At 31.0% G+C, this 12,708-nt stretch overlaps 2 protein-coding genes across 2 annotated transcripts; both read right to left on the bottom strand.

Moving 5' to 3' along the window:
* Positions 1–1,396: 1,396 nt before the first annotated feature.
* On the bottom strand, positions 1,397–2,578 carry LOC116021866 (epidermis-specific secreted glycoprotein EP1-like). Its single transcript, XM_031262370.1, has one exon. It carries the CDS (start codon positions 2,523–2,525, stop codon positions 1,617–1,619), a length of 909 nt encoding a protein of 302 aa, XP_031118230.1. The 5' UTR covers positions 2,526–2,578; the 3' UTR covers positions 1,397–1,616.
* Positions 2,579–10,287: 7,709 nt separating this feature from the next.
* On the bottom strand, positions 10,288–11,441 carry LOC116022044 (epidermis-specific secreted glycoprotein EP1-like). Its single transcript, XM_031262588.1, has one exon. It carries the CDS (start codon positions 11,422–11,424, stop codon positions 10,507–10,509), a length of 918 nt encoding a protein of 305 aa, XP_031118448.1. The 5' UTR covers positions 11,425–11,441; the 3' UTR covers positions 10,288–10,506.
* Positions 11,442–12,708: the final 1,267 nt, after the last annotated feature.

The following is a 12,708-nucleotide window of genomic DNA, read 5'->3' as shown; positions in this document are numbered from 1 at the left end:
TGGTAACCTATAATCACAGGTTACCTAGGATTCCGAGGACCTTTTCTACACTTTCAGACAATAATCACCGACGACTGGACGGTCGCGACCGCGTTTGGAGAAGGCTTCCAATCGTTGGAGAAGGCAACCAACTTGGTCGCCTTCTCAAGTGAAGAAGAAGGCAGACCAACTGGTCGTTGGTCGCTTACTCCTTCACTAGAGAAGGTGACAAACTTGGTTTCCTTCTTAGGCAAAGAAGGCAAACTTGGTCTCTTCCTCCAAACATGACCGTCCGGTCGCCCGTCGCCAGTGATTATTGTCAGAAAGTGTAGGAAAGGTCATCGAAACCATAGGTAATCTGTAATTACAGGTTACCAACCAGTTCTTGTGCTTCAATGTTTCAAAATAACTTGTTTATGGGTTTAATTGCAATTTTGAAAAGTTTAAGGATCTAATTGATTTTTTGAGTAAAGTTTAGGAGCCTATTTTGACTTGTTTTCTTTAAAATTATAGTAAAGCGAATAAAGTAATAAATGATATGGAAGAGTGAGGTTTACCAAATGGGGAAAAAGGGATAGAATCAGAGAGAAAATAAGAGAAGTTATCGAGTGATGATGTGAAAGAGTTGGGGCCACAAAAGCTACTATTAATAAAAATAAAATCATCAATTTTAACTTTCCGCCCAAAACACTCCAATATTATTAAGGTTTGCGTAATATTGTGAAATATTGTAATACAATTTCTATTCGTACTACAATTGTACATTAAAATACGGTAATGCAATTCTTAATACAATATATTCTTTCTTACTTTCTTATTCATAATACAATTCTAGATCGGTAATTCATAATATTGAATAAAATTCAGGTTGTTATTTGACTATTAAAATTGCACTATAAATACTCTCAAAAGCAAAGAACAATTATACTATTGAATATTTTCTATTCTTTTATGCTCTTTCTCATATTTATCCTTATTGCTTAGTAATGGTGTCTGTTTTTGTTTCTGCCTCCGACCTATCGCACAAGATAAAGAAAAGCTTTTTAAGCCTCTGGTTGATGCGTTGTTATTTGTTCAGAGAATATCAACGCTCTACGGTCAATCAACAAATACTCAAGTGCTTATTCCATTACTCTCAAGTGAATTTTTTCCTAATATAGTTATACTTACTGGGTATCAAAATATAAGTGTATCTCAAGATATCGCACGTGTCAAATATTCTTAATATATTACAACAAATCACTTCCGTGCATCGCACAATTTAAAATACTAGTAAGAATAAAAGGGCAAAAGAGATGAGATGCCCTAACAATCATTACAATATATATTAAAAAATATTATTTATAAATAAAAAATTTAGGTGTAACAAATTTATTCTACAATAAACTTTCCATCAATATCATGCATGAAAAACGCATTAAAAAAATTGTCGACTCATATTAAAAGTACTTGAGTTGTTTAAACATGAGGATCAATGTGTTTACAAAGACATCTTTGAAGGACTGGTCCTTGAATGAGGGACCAATCATCCAAACATTATTGAACAAACAATACAAAATGAACTCGAGAACAACCTGGACAACGCATTTAAAATAAAATATTTTTTAGAAAAACAAAAACAAAATTTTGAAAATTGCTTAAAGTAGCTTAAAGCTTTCACCCCAATGGAAATTGTCTTCTGCATCAGAATAGAAAGTGTAGGTCTTGAGATTTCCATCAATTTCCAAACGAAGATAAGTCAAAGTGGTGTTGAATTTGGGCCGGGCCATAATATGGGCCCCCAACTTTGGAGATTTAGCCACCTTGTACTCCCATTTCAATGCTTGAGGCCCAGCATTGAACTTCACCTCCTCTAAACTACTCTTGCCAACAGAGAACCACTTTGAAGAGTCATGATACAAAATGGGCCTGCCAGAGTTCTTGGTTTGGTTGTAAAAGCCCAACCTGGTGGGCTCAAGAATCATCGTATATGGGCCGTTGGCATTCTTGGCCTCTAAGGCCCTACTCACCAGTTTCCTTGGGCCAGATTGACGGAGAGACTGGCCCACCAAGAGAGTATCAGTGGGGTAATCAAAACTTTGCCAGACAAAATTACCCTTGGTGTCATGAAGCACCATGTTACCATTTGGTAGCAACTTGAACCCAACCACACCCTTGTTGGCCGTGCCGGATTGCCACGCCACCCGACCGTCAACGTCGGCGAGGACGAGGTTACCGTCTTTTCGGAGCTCGAAGGTGGCCCCGTCACGAACCGGCCTCCCTCGGTTAGCTTCCCACACCCACCGCATACGAAGCTCAGAGCGCACCGTGCCCATGCGCAGTGCTAAGGTGTACGCATTCGGAGTGGTGTTGTAAAAGCAAAGTTGGAAAGGATTATTAAACACATCAAGAACACGATAATCGGCTCGGTATTCGACAACGTAAGGGCCAAGTTCCCCTTCATTGACAAGCTTGAAGGTGTTCTTGGCCGGAACTTGGGCAAAACAGGAAAGGATTTGGATGGAAACAAGGAGAAAGATGAGAGTTGAAGAGTAGGAGGGAGACATGTTTTTAAAGATTGTAATAAGTTGCTATGAGTTTGTATGATTCAAAGGTGGTGAGAGGCTACTATATATAGAATGAAGATTGGGTTGGGAACATATATGTATATGATAATTAATTAATTGTGATTGTCCATTTATGACTAATCTAGAATTTGCATGGGGTCCATTAAATGGTGAGTTGTAGATAAGCTAGAGTGCTGGGAGAGGTCAAAGAAAGCAACTTGCAGTCATTGCTGGGTGTACGTACGGTGCTTTTAATTATGACATATGTGAGAATTGAAACAAGGTAACATCTGTTCGTTTAATTTGTGCAAAATTGACTATGTAAGAGACACTTTGTGGTTGTAGGCCGTGACATGAGCATATTTTTTCAGAACAAAATTGAAGAATTAATTTTTATTGTCTTCTTTAATTTATGGGAACGTCACAATTACTATTCTAATGTATATATAAGGTAAAATCTATCTCGTGACCTTAATCAGCAAAATACTATAAGAAAGTAAAATGGTCTAAGTTACCTATTATTGTTGATCAAGTCAAACCAAAAAAGACTAATAAACCACTCCAATGGAGAGAAATTTGAACCTTGTAGCTATAGAGCAAATTGCCTAACCAATTGTTTATTTATTTATATTTTTTATTGTATTCTATCAGGCATTGTTGTAGGTTAAGGGTGATTTGAAGGGAAGCCACCCTCTTCTTTCATTAGAGAATCCTTCAAAAAGAATGCAAGGGTTTTCATTAGCGTGAATTTGATGACCACTTCTGTAAATTTTTAAAAACTTTTGAAATGTTGGATTTTTATAAATTTAAATTTTTTTTTGAAAACTTTTATAAATTTAAATTACTTTTACAGGCTTTGTTAATAATATTGTAGACTTTGTAGAAGTTTAGAAAAGCTTTTTATGACAAATAATTATAGAATTTTACAATTTTTTTTAAAAAAGTCTACAAAAGTTATTAAAACTCTAAATTAAATATATGATTACAAATAAGAAATATATATATATATATATATATATATATATACAAATTAAAGAACTTAATATTGATTGGCACAAAAACATACGGAGTATTAGATTATAAATTTAAAGACAATATCAATTTAGGATATGAATTCAAACATTCATTTTGTTAATACAATTATCTTTTGAATTTTTCTCAATAAATAATTCAAAACATTCTACCTATGATTGATCTTTACTACAGTATATACTTTAAAAGTTTAAAGATTGTTTCAATTGTTAATTTACTATTTTTTTAAAATAAATAAGTCTTTTACTTGGATGTAGAATATGTCAAATGGATCTTATTATTTTCACATAATAATATGTACGTATATATATACTTAATGAGTAATGTTGGATATCCTCACGAAATGACATTAGTTAATCGGTTATATTTTCATTTTAATTAATGATGAGGCAGCCAATTCATGGTCACCTAATGAAGAGAAGCCACACCAAAAGAAAAAATAGGACAAGAAATTCAAGAGGATAAGAAATATTATATTTTCCATAATTTATTCATCTTTAAGTTAAGGGTTTACAAATATATGACTCGCATTACAATTTATGATTTTCACTAAATTAAAGATCTCAGTAGGAGTAACATACACTTTAAAAATTGTCCAAATTCTCAAGTTAGTCCTTTTTTTTTTTTTTTTTTTTTTCTTTTCCTTTTTGGTCAATTTTACTCCTAAAATACTCCAAATCAGCATTTATATCCACATATAATTTTCATAGAGGTAAAATGATAGCAGGCTAGCCCAACTATTCTTATGAATCTTGAGCCCTAATTACAAATAAGATTACCCATAAAGACATGGCAAATTATATACATGAATTAATAACTGCTTTACATTCTAGATCCTTGTCTAAAAATAATCTTTAGATTTGTACTGTAGTTGTTGATACATTCTGTACTTGTAATTGACAGTTTTTGTACATGTAGTTATCATATTCTTTGTCAGTAATTATAAGTTATTTGTTTATATATACAGAAATAGTTAACTATTATTATAAAACGTGTTAATTGAAAGTAGAAAATTTTTGTATCAATGTATTATAAACTCCGTGCGGTTCATGGTATAACAATGGTACACACATCTCCGATCAAGGGAAGGAAAGGGAAAAAAAAGGATGGGGAAGAGAGATACTTGGTCTTCAGAGCAAGAGACGAGAAGCGGTAAGGCGGGTGCTGGCACGCATGAATGGCGTGTTTATAGTGGGGGGGACAACGTACTATTCCCACCATATCCTGTCTATATGAGTAATCTAGAATTTGCATAAATGGTGAGTTGTAGATAAGACTACTGCTGGCAGAGGTCAATGAGACCAACTTGCAGTCTTGCCGTCCTTGCTGGGTGTACGTTACTATTAATTAACACAAATAATAATGGACATTTGAGAAACAAATTAAGCTCACCAGCGACATCTCTTCGTTTAATTTGTGCAAAATTGACTATGTAAGAAACACTTTATGGTTGTAGGCCGCGTTACGACCATATTTTTCCAGAACAAAATTGAACAAGGTCTGTTTACTAACATAAAATTATTGAATATTGTATAGTGCAATTGATGAAATTGGTTGGATCGATTATGTTTGCTGATATTTTTCATGCTTGAATTAGAGCAAATAATTGTCCAATTACCCATTCGATGTACGTATAAATTTTTTTATTATACATTTAGATAATAAAATTAAATAGAAATTATAAAAAAATCTAATCTTGCACGTGTATATTTATTTGATTATAAGATTAGTGTAAAAGTATATGACTCAATTAATTGATGAATAATATATGACTTGTTTGTCTAAAATTATCTTTAAAATATCGATATGTAATATGATTTACGTAATTATATTAGTACTAAAATAAATATGGAAAAATGAGAAATAATTTAATTTTAATTATTATAAAAATAAATTTAACGACCAATGCTTAGCTTAATTACCATAATAATTATTAGGCAATTACACAAATATATGTGTAATTATTCTTTTATACCTTAAATATATTCATTTTCACCATATCGCATTTAGTTTTTTCTTCCTCCTCCATATCTGAATGAATTAATTGTAATTATTTTTAAAAACAATCCAACAACCCATGTTTAATTGTAATTATACTAATATTTGTGTAATTATTAGCTTAATCTATACTATTAATAAAAACAATATCTTCAACTTTAACTTCCTGCCCAAAACACTTCTATACTGTTAAGGTTTGCATAATATTTTAAAATATGGTAATACAATTCATAATAAAATATATTCTTCATTCTCTACGTTTCTATTCCTAATACAATTCTAGATTAAAATTACTAATCGTAATAATACAGTACGTAAATTCCCCTGCAATGCAATCTATATTATTAATAAAAACAATATCCTCAAGTTTAACTTACCATCCCAAAACACTCCTATACTGTTAAGGTTTGTATAATATTTTAAAATGTGGTAATACATTTCCTATTCACAATACAATTGTACATTAAAATATGGTAATACAATTCGTAATAAAATATATTCTTCTCTACGTTCATATTCGTAATATAACTCTAAATTAAAATTACTAATCGTAATAATACAGTACATATATTTCACTGCAATGCAATCTATACTATTAATAAAAATAATATCTTCAAGTTTAACTTCCCACCCAAAACATTCTTATACTGTTAAGGTTTGCATAATATTTTAAAATATGGTAACACAATTACTATTCGCAATTCAATTGTAAATTAAAATATGGTAATACAATTCGTAATAAAATATATTCTTCATTCTCTACGTTCTTATTCGTAATACAATTCTAGATTGAAATTACTAATCGTAATAATACAGTACGTATATTTCCATGCAATGCAATCTATACTATTAATAAAAACAATATCCTCAATTTTAACTTCCCGCCCAAAACACTCATATACTGTTAAGGTTTGCATAATATTTTAAAATATGATAATACAATTACTATTCGCAATACAATTGTACATTAAAATATGGTAATACAATTCCTAATAAAATATATTCTTCTCTACGTTTCTATTCGTAATACAATTCTAGATTAAAATTACTAATCGTAATAATACAGTACATATATTTCTCTGCACTGCAATCTATACTATTAATAAAAACAATATCCTCAACTTTAATTCCCGCCCAAAACACTGTTATGAAATATCGGCATAACTCAACCTGCAAGACCAGGAAATTTTCCGAACGACATTCGTGCCTGCAGGTGTCGGTGCACACGAGTCAAGCATTTTCAAGTTCATTTTGGGATTTGATTTGCACCCGCCCCCTGCGTGGGAGAGAGAGCCTCTATGCTATATAACTCAATAAGCCTTAAAAAGACTCTTGTATAAGTAGTTGTGCAAACCCACTTCCCAAACCAATGTGAGACAAAAGGTACTTGAAAGCTTTTTCTCTCCATTTTTCTAACTCAAATGGATCAACTTTGAGAACCAATTTCTCATTCACCCATTATCCGTTTTGACTTTTGAGCGTAAAATATATCAATTTTTTCGTCTAACTACGAAGAACCCGAATCCACTTTGACCCGACCGAAATCGAAAGTTGACCCCACATTTGTTTGTACCACAATATAGTCACTAAAATGTAATTTATGGTATTTATTCAACAGTTATTTGTTCCGAGAATATCAACGCTCTACTGTCAACCAACAATCACTTAACTGATTATCCCATTACTCCAAGGTGAAATTTTTCTATAGTTATACTTACTGAATATCAAAATATAAGTGTACCTCAAGATCTTGCAATAACTAACCGACAAGTAATTAAATTAATGATGTATAATGCAATGCAAATTATCTACATATTGCATTTATACACTTATTTTAGAACACTGAATTTTTGTGATATTTGTTGCATGCAAGGAAGACTCATACTATAGTTTATTTGTCGATTCTTATAAGTTATAAATCATAATATCATAAGAAACATATACTTTGATAAAATATGAAGCATGAGTAGTCTGCCAACAACAGTACATGGCTTTCTCCCGAGTCATCCATCCTGATAGCCTGAAAGTGTTAATTAGTTCTAGACGAAGATAGACAAGATTGTGTTGCTACTACCAATGTTGTCTACAAAGAGGTTTTCAATAATGTGCAAATACAATCGGTGATATGATGTTTTCTTCCAAGATGGAAAAATTTCTATATATCTACACAAAAATATATATTCCGTACATATGAATTATAATAGCAATTGATTCCTATAACTGAGTTACTAGAGAACGAGCATATTTGCCAATTTATAAAAATCCTAAACAAGGATATATAAAATCTCTAAAGTTCTCGCACCGCATGCGTACATCTACACATTAGCTATTAATTAAGAAATTATTTGGTGGAATTCAAACAAGGATAACATCATAAAACATAATCGATCCAAAACATACCTTCAATTGCACTATATAGTATTTGATGTTATAATTTATATAATTATATATCGATCCAAATATTCTTAATATATTATAAGAAATTCATTCCGTGCATCGCATGGGTGAAAATACTAGTTAACATAATAATAATTATTCAATTATTGTGTAATTAATTTTCTTAATTACCATAATAATTATTAGGTAGTTATACTAGCTTAAAATATTGTAATATTTGAATAATGGCTAAAAATATAATAACCATCCAAAAACTCTTGATTTTCATTCATGTTTTCTACTATATATACGAAAATAAAAATAAAAAAGTAAACAAAATATGCACCCTCTATATGGAAGTTGGTCAAAATAGAAAACCAATTATACGATACATAATATTACCAATTATATTATTATGTTATTACATAATTAATATGTCTTTTCTACACGGTATTATGCAATTACGTTAATACATGAATGCAAAAACAATATTACCAATTAATATATATTAGTTAATTTCAATTTTACATTTTTTTACCAAATAAGTTTTATTAATTATTTGACCAATAAAATATTTAATTAATTGACTACAAAAGTTTGGGCGGGAAAATTAAATAGGAGGATTTCACTGTTATATATAGTATATATTAGGATCTTTTTTATATTTTCAATAAATTAGTAATATCAGTTTTCTTTTCCATTTTATATTTACTATTGTTTGGGGCGAAAATTTCATAAGGGATGATATTATTTTTAGTAATAGTAGTATAGATATAGACGTATAGATAAGTATTCGAATTATTATTATTCGTGTAAATAATAATTAATAAATTTATTTTTTATAAAATTAGGCAGAGTTTGTTTCCATTATTCTCACAGTTATAATGATTTAATTATTCTCAGAGTTTGGCAAATAAAATTTTGTTACTAATTAAACGTTATTAATTTTTTTTTACCAATTAATTAATAATATTTGTTTGCGCGGGAAAGTTGAAGGCGAGGATTTTACTTTTATTAATAGTATTGATACGTGAATATAGAAAAAATATTATCAATTAATAGATATTAGTTAATTTTCATTTTACATTGTCTTACCAAATAAGCTTTATTAATTATTTGACCAATAACATATTTAATTAATTGACTACAAAATTTTGGGCGAGAAAAAGAAATTGTAGGATTTTACTTTTATATATAGTATTTTTGAATACAACTAACTTTATTACTTCTCAACCTGTTGAATCACAAAGAGGTAGTATAGCTACTACATGTCATTTGAGCATAAGGCTAATGACACTTTTATATATAGTATAGATGGGCATTTAATTGGAAAAAGAATGAGATTTATTTATTAGTTATATATTTCTTAAATAACAAATTATAAATAATTTTACCTCATTTAATTTGTAGTTTTACCAATACGAAGACATTTTACTGTATATGTTTATGCAATTTTAGGCCAAATTATTATATAATGTTTTAATACTTTTAAAATTATTACACGATATGTTTATTTTATAAGTCATATAATTAATAAATACATGTGCATTGTAGGAACTCAAATGTGATTTTTTCGAATGACTATGACCCTGATAGATCTGAGATTGCCATTCAAATTACAACGAAGACAATTCCAGTCAATGATTCCATAAGTAATGTCTATTAATAAAAGTCAAGGGCAAAGTGACAAATATGATCTCATGCATGTTAAATTGTTATTGAGGAAACTAATTTTTATCAATACTCAATTGTATGTTGCTGCATTTAGAGTTAACAATCCCAATGGTCTCAAAATTTGTATTTATGGTGACTCTAGAAGAAATTGTACTTCAACTAATAATATAATTTACCAAGAAGTCTTTAATAATTTGTAATTTTAAATAATTTATGTATTGAACTTTTAATAAAAAAAATTCCTTTTACTAAGTGCACATCTTAAATATCAATTCATTAGTGCCTCTACTAAGACTTGATCCCATGACCTCCCATGGAAGAGTTATTACATGCAATCTGAGCACAAGATGATTGGCATCAATTCATATTTTAATTACAAATATCTATATTATTAACTTTTTCATATCAAATCAACATAACTACTATTAAATAACAAAACTATATAAATGAATAAAACTGATATCTTCTTTTTATATATAAAAATAATCAAAATATTTCAAATTATTAGTGCATACATCGTACGGGTATCATACTAGTATATACTTAAAAAAAATATTATTTTTAATAAATTAATTAAAATTTAACAAAGTTATGCTATAATAAATTAATAACCTTTCTAGAAATAGCATGCATAAAACAAAAAAGGAAAACCCATCAAAAGTTGTTGACACAATAAAAATACTTGCGTTGTTCAAACATGATAATTTATGTATTGAAAGTTGCCTTTGAAGGACTGGTCCTTGAATGGAGGCCGATCATCCAAACATTATTCACTGAAAAATCAAATTATAATACAAACAAATAATACAAAATGACCCTGGGACGTGGGAACAACCCCAACAACACGATAGTATTAAGCTAATATTTTTTAGAAAAACAAAAACAAAAAATTGAAAATTGCTTAAAATAGCTTAAAGCTTTCACCCCAGTGAAAGTTTTCTTCTGCATCAGAATAGAAAGTGTAGGTCTTGAGATTTCCATCAATTTCCAAACGGAGATAAGTCAAAGTGGTGTTGAATTTGGGCTGGGCCAAAACATGGGCCCCCAACTTTGAAGATTTAGCCACCTTGTACTCCCATTTCAATGTTTGAGTCTTGGCATTGAACTTCACCTCCTCCAAACTACTCTTACCAACAGAGAACCACTTTGAAGTATCATGGTACAAAATGGGCCTGCCAGAGTTCTTGGTTTGGTTGTAAAAGCCCAACCTGTTGGGCTCAAGAATCATCGTATATGGGCCGTTGGCATTCTTGGCCTCTGAGGCCCTACTCACCAGTTTCCTTGGGCCAGATAGACGGAGAGACTGGTCCACCAAGAGAGTATCAGTGGGGTAATCAAAACTTTGCCAGACAAAATTACCCTTGGTGTCATGAAGCACCATGTTACCATTTGGTAGCAACTTGAACCCAACCACACCCTTGTTGGGCGTGCCGGATTGCCACGCCACCCGACCATCAACGTCGGCGAGGACGAGGTTACCGTCTTGTCGGAGCTCGAAGGTGGCCCCGTCACGAACCGGCCTCCCCCGGTTGGCTTCCCACACCCACCGCATACGAAGCTCAGAGCGCACCGTGCCCATGCGCAGTGCTAAGGTGTACGCATTCGGAGTGGTGTTGTAAAAGCAAAGCTGGAAAGGATTGTTAAACACATCAAGAACACGATAATCGGCTCGGTATTCGACAACGTAAGGGCCTAGTTCCCCTTCATTAACAAGCTTGAAAGTGTTGTTGGGCGGAACTTGGGCAAAACATGAAAGGATGAGGATGGAAACAAGGAGAAAGATGAGAGTTGAAGAGTAGGAGGGAGACATGTTTTTCATTAGGTTTGTAACTTGGTTTGAGTTTGTATGGTCCATAGGTGGTGACAGGCTACTATATATACACGACGAAGATTGGGTGGAGAACATCTAAGAGAGAGAATTTAATTTATATGATAATGCATTTTAATTAGCTGTCATTGCCCATTTATGACTACATCTAGATTTTGCATGGGGTCAAATGGTGGGTTGCAGATATGGTCATATGGTCAAAGAAAGCAACTTGCAATCACTGCTAGGGTGCTGGCTGCTATTAATTAAGACATATAATACATATTTGCTACTCCGTATTATTCAATATTCAGGAATGATATTTATTCAGAACATATAATTGAATAATGCAATTGTTATACCATAACCAGGATTCATATTGCATTATAAATCTGATATAAAAATTTTGTACCTTTAATTAATACATTATGTATCTACAGTTAACAAGTTTTTGTACATATAAGACACATAATATTTTAGCTACAGAAGCTATCAACTGCATGTACAAAATGCGGCAACTACAGATACAGAATCTGAAAGTTATTTTTAGACTAAGGTCTACAATGCAAGGTAGACCCTAGCCCATGGTATAATTTGCTTGAATAATGATGATAGGTTTTTATGGTCACTGTTGGATATGGTGCTAGGGCCTATAAAACTAAGACCCAAAATATATGACAGTCCAACCCGTATATGCAATCCAGTCAAAATTATAGCTCGCTCGATCAAGATTATTACGGGATTGAATATTATAATAGTTCATTATTGAATTATTAATGTAATATTATATTCATTGAATTATTGATGTAATATTATATTCTCAAAGGTCAAGTGTTCCTAAGAGAATATTATTATATTTTCAAAGGTCAAGTGTCCCTTGGAGAATATTACTATATTCTCAAAGGTCAAGTGTCCCTGGAAGATATTATATTCTTGAAGGGTCAGGTCATTCACATATATAAAAGTTCTTAACATACATTTCAATCTGAAAAAGAGATCATCTAAGCCAATGGAGGGAAAATCAATAATACAGAAAACTCAATTCTTCCTCTTTCCTTTATTTTCTTCCATACAATTTATTCAATTTTCTTATTCTCTTTTCCATTCAATCGTAATTATCTAGCATCTAATTTCATCCCTATTGCATCTTTTTCTTATATTTATCAAATTTTATCAATTCAATTTCATACATACGGTAATATTGACCTGCCGTTGACTACTTTGTGATCATAAAACCAACAATCACAAAAAAAAAAAAAAAAAAAAAAAAAAAAAAAAAAAAAAAAAAAAAAAAAA

The sequence above is a fragment of the Ipomoea triloba genome, chromosome 6, assembly GCF_003576645.1.
Source record: "Ipomoea triloba cultivar NCNSP0323 chromosome 6, ASM357664v1".
NCBI lineage: Eukaryota > Viridiplantae > Streptophyta > Magnoliopsida > Solanales > Convolvulaceae > Ipomoea > Ipomoea triloba.
Note: the sequence above shows the minus strand (reverse complement) of the source record. Positions and strands in the feature narration are given on the sequence as shown.

Bases quoted from the DNA above. Each gene is read 5' to 3' on its own strand.
- LOC116022044 (XM_031262588.1), bottom strand. From the start codon at position 11,424: ATGAAAAACATGTCTCCCTCCTACTCTTCAACTCTCATCTTTCTCCTT.
- LOC116021866 (XM_031262370.1), bottom strand. From the start codon at position 2,525: ATGTCTCCCTCCTACTCTTCAACTCTCATCTTTCTCCTTGTTTCCATC.